We start from the raw sequence: 13,374 nt of genomic DNA, 5'->3' as shown, positions 1-13,374 counted from the left end.
TCCACAATCGTCCAACGATTCTGGAGCGCGTCGGATACTGCCCTCCTTTGGACACCTTGTCGGGCAATGAGCCCGGGCCATTCCCGGGGCCCATTCCAGGAGCCCACCCTATCCGGGGAGCCCACGCCCACCCCCACCCCGGCCCGGGCGTTCTTAAGGACCTGCGCCTGGGCCACGCCCCGTCGCGCCATTGGCTCTCCGATTGGACGGTTTGGAGGAGGCGTTGCCGGAAGGGGTGAGTCTGATTGGCGAGGCGTGGCCGATGGTGTGCGCCGAACATGGCGGAGCGCGCTAGAAAACGGCCGTGCGGCCCGGTAGGTGGAGGGATGTGGGACCCCGGGGCAGGGTGGGCGCAAGAGAAAATGCCGCGTGGGGGCCGGTGGCGGGGCCGGGCCGTGCTTCTAGCTCCCTGCTTCTCGCTAATCCGGGACGGGAATCCCCGATGTGCCGCATGCTCGTGGCCTGCGCCCTGTCCGGGTGAGAACCAGAGGCGCGAGCGGGGTTTGAGTCAGACCCGGGACAATGTCGGTAACCCACTGCCGGAGCTCCTACTCAGGCCGGGGTACAGATTCAGGTGACGGGACCCTGCGGCAATCCGGAGCCCTTTCGTGGCGTATCTTTTCAGACTCCCGGGGTGACAGTGGGCAGGTCCTGTCTTCCAGAGCCTGTTTCTTGTTCTCTCCAATGGGATCTCATTCAACTTCTTGCATGCTTAGTATGTGTGGGTCTAGTCTCAGATTCTAGGGGTACAGCAGGCCCCCAGCCCTCCTGACCCCGGGAACAGTGTGTGTGTGTGTGTTGGAGAGCTCTTTGTTTCCTTACCATCCCCACTTAGAAAAAAGGGACAGGTGTGGAGCAGCAAATGGGACCCCCCCCCCAGGTGTGAGCATTCAGCCTCACACCCAAAACTCCTCCTGCTTCTTCTCCAGGGTGAACATGGCCAAAGGGTCGAGTGGCGAAAATGGAAGCAACAGAGTAAGTAAGGGACTGGCGGGTGGGCTCAATGGATAGCTGAGTGTCTGTGCTCACCTCTAGGTCCCACAGTACCCCAAAGGGGAGGAAAGGGCCAGAAGCCCTGGGAGGCTCTTCTGGCTGCTCTCTCAGCAGCAGGAGAGCACCCAGGCCAACCCTAGTGCGTGAGCACCATCTCCTGGACTAGTCCAAGTCCCTCTCACTTCTACCATTCGGGGTGTTCTCTCATCCAGAAAAAGAGGAGAAAAAGAAGTGGAAGGATCTCAAGATGATGAAAAAACTGGAGCGGCAGAGAGCCCAGGAGGAACAGGCAAAGCGCCAGCAGGAGGAGGAGGAGGCAGCTGCCCAGAGGGAGGATCGGGGTGAGCAGGCTGGGTCCTGGGCAGGGCAGAGAATGTCCTAGCTGCAAGGGTCCTGAAAGGCCAATGGGTCCAGACATCTGTCCTGATGGAGACAGGCTCAGAGAATGGGAGAGACCTGGAAAACTGAGTCCTAACTTCCTACTTAGAGAGATTTCAATCCTTTGGAGGGTAAGCATAGATATCATAACTTTATGTCTCCAGCACCTCATCATTGTAGTAATAGTTATTTTTTACTTTTTTTTTTTTTGTCTTTTTAGGGCCACACCCATGGCATATGGAGCTTCCTAGGCTAGGGGTCTAATCTGAGCTGTAGCTGCCGGCCTACACCACAGCCACAGCAATGCCAGATCCGAGCCGCGTCTGTGACCTATGCTACAGCTCGTGGCAAGGCCAGATCCTTAACCCACTGACTGAGGCCAGGGATCAAACCCACAACCTCATGGTTCCTAGTCAGATTTGTTCCAGCACCACGATGGGAACTCCCTTTTTTTTTTTTAATGGCCGCACGTGTGGCATATGGAAGTCCCTGGACAAGGTATTGAATCCAAGCCACAGCTGCAACCTATGCCACAGGTGTGGCAGTACCAGATGCTTTAACCCACTGTGTCAGCCAGGGATCGAACCTGGGCCTCCACAGTGACCTGAGATGCTGCAGTCGGATTCTTAACCCACTGTGCCACAGTGGGAACTCCCTCTTTTTTACTTTTTTATTGAACGCTTTCTTTGTGCTTTAGTTTCATTTTTCATGTTATTATTGCAACTTCATAATAAGAATGCATCCCTTCTTTCTCATTAAATAATACATGCTTGGAGTTCCCATCGTGACTCGGTGGTTAACGAATCCGACTAGGAACCATGAAGTTTCAGGTTTGATCCCTGGCCTTGCTCAGTGGGTTAAGGATCCAGCCTTGCCGTGAGGTCACAGTAGGTTGCAGACATGGCTTGGGTCTGGCATTGCTGTGACTATGGTATAGGCCAGCAGCTACAGCTCTGATTAGACCCCTGGGAACTTCCGTATCCCGTGGGTGTGGCCCTAGAAAAGACAAAAAAAAAAAAAAGTTCAAAACAAAACTCTCCAAATAATACAGAAAACTATAAAAAAAGGAAAAATCCTAGTAAACATTGGAGTAAAAATTTCTCCAGTTGTTATGTTATCACCCACTTACACACATGGAGAGAGGGAGAGACAGTTTTTTAAGAATGCGACTGCTTTATCCATGCACTTGTGGACCTGGTTTTTCTTTTTCTTTTTGTTTTTCTTTTTTTTTTTTGGTCTTTTTGGGGCTGCACCCGTGGCATATGGAGGTTCCCAGGCTAGGGGTCGAATCGGAGTTGTAGCTGCCGGCCTACACCACAGCCACAGCCATGCCAGAGCCGAGGTGTGTCTGCAACCTACAGCACAGCTCACAGCAATGCCAGATCCTTAGCCCGCTGAGCGAGGCCAGAGATCAAACCTGCGTCCTCGTGGATGCTCATCAGATTTGTTTCCACGACAGCACACTTGGACCTGGTCTTCCTCATCCCACTTCACTCTGTGCTGGCGGTCCTTCCGTGTCTGTGCGTCTGGATCTACCTTAACAAGTCGTATCTTTTTTTCCTTCACCAGACCCAAGGGTCTAGTGGGTCATGTGGTTACCAGTGATGATGGTGACCGTGGGGACAGAGACGGAGCTTGTCAGCTGTCTCAGACACTGGGAAGCCCTTTATGGGTGTTATCACATGCAGGCTCCCTTTGGACCCTTCTGGGAGGAAAAGCGTGGTGGTTGCTCTGAAGCCAGTCCTGCCTTTTGCGGGCAGGTATTTGACCTCTCTGGGCTGCAGATTCCCCACCTCTCAGTGGGGATCAAGGTACCACCTACTTCCTAGGGCTACTGGTTAAATGTGCATACATAAAAGGCACTCTCGGAGTTCCCGTTGTGGCTCAGTGGTTAACGAATCTGACTAGGAACCATGAGGTTGCAGGTTCGATCCCTGGCCTCGCTCAGTGGGTTAAGGATCTGGCGTTGCCGTGAGCTGTGGTGTAGGTCGCGGACATGGCTCAGATCTGGCATTGCTGTGCCCCTGGTGTAGGCTGGCGGCTGCAGCTCCGATTCAACCCCTAGCCTGGGAACCTCCATATGCCACGGGAGCGGCCCTAGAAAAGGCAAAAAGACCAAAAAAATAAAATAAATAAAATAAAAGGCACTCTCATCATTAGCCCTTTTTAATGCCTGGAGAACTGAAGCACTCAGGGGCCGCGGCTGTGACTAGGTCAGTACCTCTGAGCCTCACCCCCACCCCCACCCGCCCCGTGGGATGCCCTGCTCATGGGAGCCCTGGAGATCACCGCGTCCAGTTTCTTCCTGGGGAGACTGAGGACCGGAGAAGGAGTTGAATCTTTGTGCTCATCTCAGAATTCCTCCGGGTGGGAACATTCCTCTAACTCTGGGCCCTGGGATTAGAGGCTGGGATGGGAGAGAGGGGAGAGATGGTCCCGGCCCATCCGGCTGACCTTGACCGCCCCTCTCCTGCGCAGGGCGGCACTACACCCTGAGCGTGGCCTTGCCGGGCTCCATCCTGGACAACGCCCAGTCGCCCGAGCTTCGCACCTACCTGGCTGGCCAGATTGCCAGAGCCTGTGCCATCTTCTGTGTGGATGAGATCGTGGTGTTCGATGAAGAGGGCCAAGATGCCAAGTGAGGGGCCGTCCAGGAGGGCAGCAGGGCTCAGAGAAAAGGGATGGGCCGCCGGGTTGGCTGGGCTTCACCCTTCTCCCTGCCTACTTGCCCGGGCTGAGACTCCTGTCTGCGGTGGCCCCACCGTCCCCCCTGGCCATGGTCACTGCAGAGGTCAGGCGGGAGGGAGGAGACCTTGAAGGGAACCCCGGCTTGAGCCCTGTCTCATGCTCTCTCTCCAGGACTGTGGAGGGGGAGTTCAGGGGAGTTGGCAAGAAGGGGCAGGCATGCGTGCAGCTGGCCCGGATCCTGCAGTACCTGGAGTGTCCACAGTAAGAGGATGGAGCACAGACTTCCCAGAGCACGAGGGAGGGGCGGCCGAGGGGCAGGGCAGATGGGAGGTGGCCTCCCTGGGAACTTCCTGAGATCTGCGTCCTCTCCTAGGTACCTAAGAAAGGCATTCTTCCCCAAGCATCAGGATCTACAGTTTGCAGGTAAGTCTGGGGGGTGGGGGGGTGACCCCCATTTCTCAGGGGTCATCCCCTAGACCCTGAGAAATCATGGGACAGCTGGGAAAGCAGGCCCAGGCAGGATGAGGCTGTGCCTGGTGCCAAGCAGGTCTGTGGGCAGAGCTGGAACTTGGACCAGGCCTTCCCATGTGCCTTTGCACCTCCCAGACGCCTCCCGGCTCCTCCTCAAACACAGGGCTCCTGAACCCCTTGGACAGCCCTCACCACATGCGTCAGGACGAGGACTCCGAGTTCCGAGAGGGTGTCGTGGTGGACCGGCCCACACGGCCGGGCCAGGGCTCCTTTGTCAACTGTGGCATGAAGAAGGTAGGAACCGGAGCATGGGTCGAGACCTACTTCCCAGACACGCCCTGGCTACAGTGGGTGGGGAGCCCTGGACTCAGGCGTCTCTGCCTGCCGGTCCCTCAGTGATGCAGATTTGGGCCAGAGAAGTGCCAAGATGGAGCTCAATGAATAGAGCCAGGAGTGAAATTTACTCTTTGGGTTTTTGTGTGTGTGCGTGTCTTTTTAGGGCCATACCCATAGCATACGGAAGTTCCCAGGCTAGGAGTCCAATCAGAGCTGAAGCCGCTGGTCTACATCATAGCCACAGCAACACGGGATCCGAGCCGCATCTGTGACCTACACCACAGCTCATGGCAACGCCGGATCCTTAACCCACTGAACATGGCCAGGGATTGAACCCATGTCCTCATGGATACTAGTCAGGTTCGTTAACCACTGAGCCACAACGGGAACTCCGAAATTGACTGCTTTTAAAAAGTGTTATCCCCCCTGGAGTTCCCGTTGTGGCTCAGTGGTTAACAAATCCAACAAGGAACCATGAAGTTGCGGGTTCGATCCCTGGTCTTGCTCAGTGGGTTAGGGATCCGGCATTGCCGTGAGCTGTGGTGTCGGTTGCAGATGTGGCTCAGATCCCCGTGTTGCTGTGGCTGTGGCATAGGCTGGCAGCTGCAGCTCTGATTCAATTCCTAGCCTGGGAACCTCCATATGCCGTGCAAGCGGCCCAAGAAATGGCAAAAAGACAAAAAAAAAAAAAAAAAGTGTTATCCCCAGAAGATAGTCCTTATGCGAAAAACAAAACTCAAACAACTCCCTGCAAAATCAAGTTCAAAACCCCTCTGGTGGAGTTCCCGTCGTGGCTCAGTGGTTAACGAATCCAACAAGGAACCATGAGGTTGCGGGTTCGGTCCCTGCCCTTGCTCAGTGGGTTAATGATCCGGCGTTGCCGTGAGCTGTGGTGTAGGTCGCAGACGCGGCTCGGATCCCGTGTTGCTGTGGCTCTGGCGTAGGCCGGAGACTACAGCTCCGATTTGACCCCTAGCCTGGGAACCTCCATATGCTGCGGGAGCGGCCCAAGAAATAGCAAGAAGACCAAAAAAAAAAAAAAACCCTCTGGGGCTGCTTCATCATGATGCCGAGCTGGGAACTGGAGCATTCATTTGCCACCTATTTAATCTCAAGTCTCCTAGAGTCAGAGGCAGAAACATTTAAACGTGTGCTGGTCCCCCCGCCTCCTCCAAAAGAACAGACTTGATATAAACGCAGACCAGGATAATCTGGACCCAGATAAAAGGGGGAACGCATGAGTAACCCTCCAAAGGGAAAGAACGTGCCCCGTCCTGAATGCAAAATGGGGACAAAACGCAAACAGCAGTGGTCCATCACGGCCCCATGTATGCAGCATGTATTTCACGCCAGGTCCCGTGCACTGTAATGATAGCTATTGTTTATGGGAAGTCTTCTGTTTGACAGATTAGGAAACTAAGTCTCAGAGGGGTTCAGTGACGGCTCAGACTCCTAAAGCTAGTAAATGGCACAGCCACCAAAATGTAGGAAACTAGGATTTCATCCATGTATGAAATATCTCCTACTCTGTGCCAGGCCTGGACCAGTCATTTTTTTATTGTTAAATTATTACTATTATTTTGACCGAGCCTATAGCATGTGAAGTCCCCAGGCCAGGGATAGAACCCATGCCAGAGCAGCCACCTGAGCTACTGCAGTGACAACACCAGATCCTTAACCCACTATGCCACCAGGGAACTCCCTGGGCCGTTCATTTTGACTAATATCTTGGGGGTATTCCTTTTGCAAAAATGGTCTCTTGTGGATTCTGGCTGTGGCATAACAAGATCGGAGCACTAGCGCACAGGTTCGATCCCCAGCCCAGCACCGTGAGTTAAAGGATCAGGTGTTGCCACAGCTGCAGCATAGGTTGTAACTGCAGCTTGAATGATCTGACCATTGGCCCAGAAACTCCCCATGCCACAGAGCATCCAAAAAAAGAATAAGAATGGGAGTTCCCGTCATGGCACAGTGGAAACAAATCCAACTAGGAACCATGAGGTTGTGGGTTCGATCCCTGGCCTCGCACAGTGGGTTAAGGATCCGGCATTGCCGTGAGCTGTGGTGTAGGTTGCAGACGTGGCTTGGATCCCGCGTTGCTGTGGTTGTGGTGTAGGCCGGCAGCTGTAGCTCTGATTAGATGCCTGGGAACCTCCATGTGCTTCGAGTGGGGCCCTAAAGAGCAAAAAAAAAAAAAAAAAAAAAATAGAATAAGAATGGTCTCTTGTGAGCAAGTCTGGCCCAGGGGCCAGGGAGTAGGGCGTGAAGGTTGACCTGGACCCCCTTCAGTGCCCCCATATCTGGGGAGCAGCGACCACTGCTGTCCTGCAGGGAACAGCACCAATTTCTTCTGGCTTCTCCCCAGGAAGTGAAAATCGACAAGAACTTGGAGCCTGGACTTCGGGTGACAGTGTGGCTGAACCAGAAGCAGCTTCCAGGTATCTGAACGTGTCCCCGGGCCAGCCAGCCTGCAAACTGGGAGCCTCCTCCTTCCCTGTCTCCTTGTCCTGTCTTCAGAGCCTCTCTGCTTTCCCCCCCAGAGAGCAAGACCTACCGTGGAAAAGTTGTGTCGTCGCAGGACCCCCGCACCAAAGCTGGTCTCTACTGGGGCTACACCGTCCGCCTGGCCTCCTGCCTCAGTAAGGATTGAGCTTCCTCCTATGCATATACATCCTCTCTGGCTGTGAGGCCACAGACAGCCTTGCTTGCCCCAGAAGTCAGCCCAGAGTCCTAATCCTACTGTCGTGCTGTGTGTCCTTGGACAAGTGCCATTCCTTCTCTGGTCCCTGGTCTCCCTGAGTGCACTGCCTGGCATGCTTTGAGGGACGTCTGAGAAGCATCTTTAATAGTGTCTGCCATGGGGCTGGGAATGGGGACCAAAGGACCAGACAAGTTAAATGTCTACTGCTCTGTTGTCCCAGGCCAGCCCAGGCTTGGTCTCTGCCTGCTTAATCCCTGGCTTCCCAGGAGTGAAGGGTCTGGGCCTGGGTGTGGCTCGCTTATCTCCCCTCCCCTCGGCATCCCCCCCACCCCAGTACACACAGCCAAGCGGCTTGTGGGGAACGAGGCCCCCAGTGAGCTGGCCTCCCTGCAGGTGCTGTGTTTGCTGAGGCCCCCTTCCAGGACGGCTATGACCTGACCATTGGGACATCAGAGCGAGGCTCGGATGTGGCCTCCGCCCAGCTTCCCAACTTCAGGTGGGTCCAGCCAGGGGAAGAGGAATGGAGCAGGGGGACCAGACAGGTGGGGGCCAAGCCATACAGTCTGGGCCCCTGGTGCGTATGGGGGGCCTGAGCGCTCTGGGGGGCTGCATTCAGTGGGCCTTGGTGGGCGGTCACTGATCTGCCTCCTGTGGGTGCCAGGCACGCTCTCGTGGTGTTTGGGGGCCTCCAGGGGCTGGAAGCGGCAGTGGACGCTGACCCCAACCTGGAGGTGGCTGAACCCAGTGTCCTGTTCGACCTGTATGTCAACACCTGCCCCAGCCAGGGCAGCCGCACCATCCGCACAGAGGTGAGCCCTCCTGCCTCCCTGGCCTCCAGGCCCAGCCTGTTCAGCCACCAGCAAGGGGCCGGAGCCTCGGGTTCTGTCCATGGGGGGGTTGCACCACTCTCCTTGTCCCCACCCCACCCACGGCCGCCCTGAGCCAGCCTTCTTGGGAGTGGTCTCACCCACGGGGCCTCTCACCACAGCAGAACTGCAGCAGGGAGTTCCCTGGTGGCTTAGCGGGTTAAGAACTTGGTGTTGTCATTTTTGTGGCTCTGGTTGCTACTGTGGCATGGGTTCCATCCCTGGCTTGGGAACTTCTGCAAGCCATGGGTGCAGCCGGAAAAAAAAAAAAAAAACAAGTGAGCTAGGAGTCAAGAATCCTGGGCGCTGCTACCCATCCAGCTGCTCCCAGGCTGGCTGACCCCGGAGACCCCGCCCAGCCCCGCTCCAGGCTCGTTTCCTCGGCTGTCTCCTTAGTGTTCCACCTCCAGGGCAGCCCTCCTCACAGACCCTCACTGGCACCTCTGTCGCAATGGGGACAAGAGGGGACCAGCTCTGAGAGCCTTCAACCTGGGCCCCAACTTCTGAGGACAGCACAGAATGCTGTGCTTGTGGCACCTACTAGGGCAAGGTGCCCTGGCTTCCACTGGGCTCAAAGGTTGGAGACTCATCAGGGAGACAGCCTCCGTCTACTTGTCCCCAAGAGCCCTGCTGGGCCAGGTGCCCTGAGCTTGTCAGCCACAGCCCCCCAGCAGGAAGCCCTGCTCCCCCCCTTGACAGCTACACAGAGGGTCCTCCTGCCCGTTGCCTCCCCCGTCTCCAGACCCCAGGGGGGAAGGTATTGTGATGATCAGCCCCATTTTACAGATGAGGAGACTGAGGAGCAGAGAGGTGAGGCCCTTTCCTGGCAGGGCCTGCAGTGGCCAGCAACAGATCTGCCAGACAAAGCCAGGCCCCACTGAGGGCCCCACGCCCCAAGGGGCTGGGGCCTGGGAGCCGGGACACCCGGGAGCCTCCCAGGCGCCAGCCTGTTGCTGCACTTCTCTTCCAGGAAGCCATCCTCATCTCCCTGGCCGCCCTGCAGCCTGGCCTCACCCAGGCAGGTGCCCGGCCCAGCTGAAGGTTCTGTCGGGCCCAGGATGGCCAGGGAGCAGCAGTGGAGCCAGAGGGTCCCACAGGTCACCCGGAACAGACACAGCTAAGACTTGTCTCCAAAAATAAATACCTTTCATTCAACCTGGTCCCCAGGACCCCACAGTCTGGCTGGGGCGGCCCTTATTTGCTGCCGGCAGTGATGGCCTTAAGGCTGCTCGTCCGGGCCAGGATATTCGGCACAAAGAGCAGCCCCGAGGCCCGCTCGATGCTCTCGATGGGCACCAGGAAGCGCTCCAGCGGGATGGCCTCATCCACGGGCGCGTTGGGCATCACATAGGAGCGGAGTTCGATCTGCCCGCCTGCTGCCTCCAGGATCAGCACCTTGAAGAAGTGGGTGGGCACCGCCACGTGGTTCTTGCCAATGACCTGGTACTTCACATAGGACTTCCCGTCAGCCTCTGTCCTGTGGGCAGACCCAGACATACATGGCCTTTCAGCGCTCCCAGGGAGCTTGGTCTGACCAAGGGCCTCCACCTCCAGGAAGCCTTCCCTGACTGGACCTGCAGGACCGCCCCTACAGAGTGAGGCTTCTTGGCCCCGGGCTTGGCTCCCCCAGGAGGCTGGGTGCTTCCTGCTGGGTAGACGTGCTTCTTCTCCTGCTTCCCTCACACCCAGCACTGGGTCAGCCAGAGTGTGTGGTGACAATAAACACTGCAGAAAGAAACATCCACATTCATCCGTGTGGACACCTGATGATTGACCGTCTCTTCTGGTGGCGAGTGAGCGCCAAGGGAGCAGAGCTGTGACGGCTGAATCCCTGGCACCAGCAGAGGCCTGGGGCATGACAGGTGCCCGGAATGTGGGATGGGCAACTTCAGGCTGACCCTCCCCAGAGTCTGCTCCATGACCATGGACCAGGGGAGGCCCTGGCTCATTAAAGAGGATCTGTGCCCCAGCCACCGCCTCAGCAAGCCCACGGTGAGCCTTCCTGAGGTGGCATCCTCCCTCCCTTAAAGTGGGTGACACCCACTTTGTCCCTTAAACACCTGCTATGTAGGTAGCAGGCATTATCCCCATCTTACAGGAGAGAAGGTGGAGGTCACCTGTCCAGGGCACCCAGAGACCAGGTGGCAGGGCCCAGAGTCCATCCCAGGCACAGCCAGCTGCTTGGCCACAACCTCTCGCCTCACTGGTCCCAAGCCCTCAGCAGGCCAGAAAAGTCACCGAGCGAGCCCAGAGGAGCTTGGTCCCTTCTACCTGGGGGAGGCTGGGCTGTGGGGGGACAAGGGTTAGGGACATGGAGTTCAAAGCCGGGCTCCAGGGGAAGCGAGGGGCGGGGGGGGGGTTGCTCCAAGCAGAGGAGAGTGAAGGTGAGCGCCTCTCGCAAGGGTTTCAGTCTGGGCAGGACACAGTTGAGTGGATGGGACCACTGAAGACCCAGAAAGGAGCAGGGGCAGATTTGGGGCCTGGTGCCCAGGGGCAGAGGACACGGGGTCTAGGTGGGTAGGTGGGTTTGGCCTCCGACCTTGGAGTACAACTGGGAGGGCCTGAGGCAGGGAGGGGCAGACATGCTGAGAAGCCAAATGATTTCTTTAGGGCTGCACCTGCAGCCTATGGAGGTTCCCAGGCTAGGGGTCAACTTGTAGCTGTAGCTGCCGGCCTATGCCACAGCCACACCAGATCCTTAACCCACTGAGTGAGGCCAGGAATTGAACCCACATCTTCATGGATACTAGTCGGTTTGGAACCTGCTGAGTGACAATGGGAACTCCCAACACAGATCCTTTAACCCCCTGCACTGGGCTGGGGATTGAACCTGTGCCTCCACAGCAACCCAAGCCACTGCAGTCAGTCCTAACTCACTGTGCCACAGCGGGAACTCCACGAGACCTGGTGGTGTGGATAAAAAGCCTGGGGGCATCAGGAAGGGATGAGTGGGCAGTGCTGGTGTCCCCAGGTCTAACCTTACCTGGGCAGGAAGAGCGGCCCTGTGCAGACATAGACATTTTGATAGGTGCGGGTCAGGCTGCGGCTGTACTTTTCCAGGTTGTTCCAGGCATTCTGGTTGAGGTGTGGCACCTGGCAGGAGAGGTGGGCCTCAGTGAGACTGGCCGGGACACTTGCAAGGCTGTCAGAGGGCTGCTCCAGGCCCTGAGGGTGGGGCATTGGCACCAAGCCAGAAGATTCCAGGGTGGGGGGGGGCAGGGGAGAGGTGAGGACAAGCAGAGGAAACAGATTCATGGATGGAAAGACACCTGGGCCACATGGTCATGAGGGTGGAGCCCAGGTAGAGCTCGAGGGGTTGCCAGCATAACCCCATCTAGAAGGGCCGAACAAGCATCCCAGGACTCACAAATGTCTCTTGGCTCCAAAGAGCCATATGAAGGAAAGGGGCAGATCTTCCAGAAATAGGCCGGCCCCGCCCCCAGGGCCTCATGGGAAGACCAGCTCTCTGGGCACCTCTCCTTGCCTTTTCCCTCAACTGATCCACAGGCAGAGCCCAGCCGGGAAGGTCATGAGTCTGCTCCAGAACCTGAACCCTCTGGTCCTCAGACAGTGTCTAATCAAACCGGGAGGGCACAGTGCTCCTGAGAGGTCACAAGTCAGGTCAGAGGCTACAGCTGACCCTACAGCTTCATCAGAGCCTGACATCCGTCCTCACATGCGTGTCAGGCCAGGATGGGAACACGGCTAGAGGTGGGCAGCTAGTCCAGGGTGCACAGTGACTGTTACGAACACCCAGTGCCTGCAGGGATCTTTGCTGTCACTCCTGGAAGGAAGGCAGATAGGACAATGGATGAAAGCTCAGGTTCCTCTAGACAGACTGCCTGGGTCTCCTCCCTCATGTGACACTGGGCCGGTCACTCGGTGTCTGAGACTCGCTTTCCTCATGATAGCTGGTACTGACCGCTTGCCATGGGCCAGGAAGCGTGCTCAGTACTTTTCTGTACCTGAATGGTGTTTTCAGTTCCTCAGCGCTACTGCAAGGGGTAGGTGAGTAACCGTTTTATCCCCATTTTACAGACAAGGAAACTGAAGATCTGGGAGGCCCCCGGGGGTTAAGATCAGAGTGCAGAGTGGATGCTCAGCGCCCCATCCCTCGGTCCCTCCCGCCTGCGGCGCGGTGTGACTCGCCAGGCGCCTGACCTAGGCGCACCCTCGGCAGCTTTCCCGCTTTGCAGAGAGCCTGAGGCTCGAAGGCGCGCAGTGGGTGGCCTCGCCTTCCGCCGCAGGGGCGAGGGGCCCAGGCGCTACCTGGGGCGCGACGTTGCTTAGGTAGAAGGTGTCGTCCATGGCCCTCTGGCTCCAGCGGTGGTTGGCGGCGGCGGCGAGGTGGCCGCGGTCGAAGCCGCTGCCGCGGTAGTCGGCGTTGGTGGCGCGGTGGTACGCATGCACTGAGTCGTCCTCATGGAAGTCACAAGAGCGGCGGTCGCCGTCGCCTCGGAGCCGCTCGGGCCGCAGCTGCTCGACCACCCACACGGCGCCGCGGGTGCGCGGGTCGTAACACAGCACATAAGACTCGCGGCTCTTCAGCTGCGCTACCCCAGGCAGCCCGTACTTGGCGAGCTCGCCGGGCCCGCCGCCCGCCGGGGCCCCGGGCACGGCGGGAAGCCCGGCCGCCGCCGCCACGGGCAGCACGGGGAGCCGGCTTAGCAAACCGGGCGCCTCCCGTGCGTCCCACCGCTGCCGCCGCCAGCCCTCGGCGGCTGCACCCAGCCCGGCGCCCAGCGCTAGGGTTAAACCCGCCCGCAGTAACTTCATGGCCGTGGATTCTGGCCTGAGCTGTGGAGGGCACTCGGCCCGCAGCTCCGAAAGAACGCCGCGACCTCCGGCGTCAGACCCGCGAGTTCTTAAAGGAGCCGCGCAGGCCTTCGGGGCCCACCGCGGGGACTGCGCCGGGTGGAGGCACTGGACGGCGGAACGTAG

At 57.8% G+C, this 13,374-nt stretch overlaps 2 protein-coding genes across 3 annotated transcripts; one reads left to right on the top strand and one right to left on the bottom strand.

The window, feature by feature from the left end:
* Nucleotides 1-264: 264 nt before the first annotated feature.
* Nucleotides 265-10,179, top strand: SPOUT1 (SPOUT domain containing methyltransferase 1). Of its 2 annotated transcripts, XM_003122207.5 has the most exons (12): nt 265-314; nt 930-975; nt 1,206-1,334; nt 3,850-4,009; nt 4,231-4,320; nt 4,433-4,482; nt 4,694-4,824; nt 7,232-7,304; nt 7,407-7,505; nt 7,961-8,063; nt 8,229-8,376; nt 9,404-10,179. In XM_003122207.5, the coding sequence occupies exons 1-12, from the start codon at nt 279-281 to the stop codon at nt 9,470-9,472; spliced, it is 1,134 nt and encodes a 377-aa protein (XP_003122255.1). In that variant the 5' UTR covers nt 265-278; the 3' UTR covers nt 9,473-10,179. The 2 variants fall into 2 exon arrangements, with proteins under 2 accessions (XP_003122255.1, XP_005660554.1); XM_005660497.4 differs by lacking the exon at nt 9,404-10,179 and having other exon boundaries at nt 8,229-8,708.
* On the bottom strand, nt 9,558-13,263 carry ENDOG (endonuclease G). Its single transcript, XM_003122208.5, has 3 exons — nt 12,703-13,263; nt 11,417-11,526; nt 9,558-9,910 (listed from the first exon to the last, which is right to left on the bottom strand). The coding sequence occupies exons 1-3, from the start codon at nt 13,207-13,209 to the stop codon at nt 9,628-9,630; spliced, it is 900 nt and encodes a 299-aa protein (XP_003122256.1). The 5' UTR covers nt 13,210-13,263; the 3' UTR covers nt 9,558-9,627.
* Nucleotides 13,264-13,374: the final 111 nt, after the last annotated feature.

The sequence above is a fragment of the Sus scrofa genome, chromosome 1 (assembly GCF_054392235.1).
Source record: "Sus scrofa isolate SSC_HxYL_T2T_F1_AM1 chromosome 1, Sscrofa_HxYL_maternal_Yorkshire_Landrace_v2.0, whole genome shotgun sequence".
In the NCBI taxonomy this organism is placed as follows: Eukaryota; Metazoa; Chordata; class Mammalia; order Artiodactyla; family Suidae; genus Sus; species Sus scrofa.
The sequence above is the reverse complement of the archived record's forward strand: the minus strand, read 5'-3'. Positions and strand labels throughout refer to the sequence as shown.

Coding starts and splice junctions, on each gene's coding strand:
- SPOUT1 (XM_005660497.4), top strand. CDS start 279: ATGGCGGAGCGCGCTAGAAAACGGCCGTGCGGCCCG. Junction 976..1,205: donor GCGAAAATGGAAGCAACAGA/GTAAGTAAGGGA, acceptor TCTCTCATCCAG/AAAAAGAGGAGAAAAAGAAG. Junction 4,483..4,693: donor TCAGGATCTACAGTTTGCAG/GTAAGTCTGGGG, acceptor CCTCAAACACAG/GGCTCCTGAACCCCTTGGAC.
- ENDOG (XM_003122208.5), bottom strand. CDS start 13,209: ATGAAGTTACTGCGGGCGGGTTTAACCCTAGCGCTGGGCGCCGGGCTG. Junction 11,527..12,702: donor TAAGCAACGTCGCGCCCCAG/GTAGCGCCTGGG, acceptor CTCTCCTGCCAG/GTGCCACACCTCAACCAGAA. Junction 9,911..11,416: donor GGGCCGCTCTTCCTGCCCAG/GTAAGGTTAGAC, acceptor GTCTGCCCACAG/GACAGAGGCTGACGGGAAGT.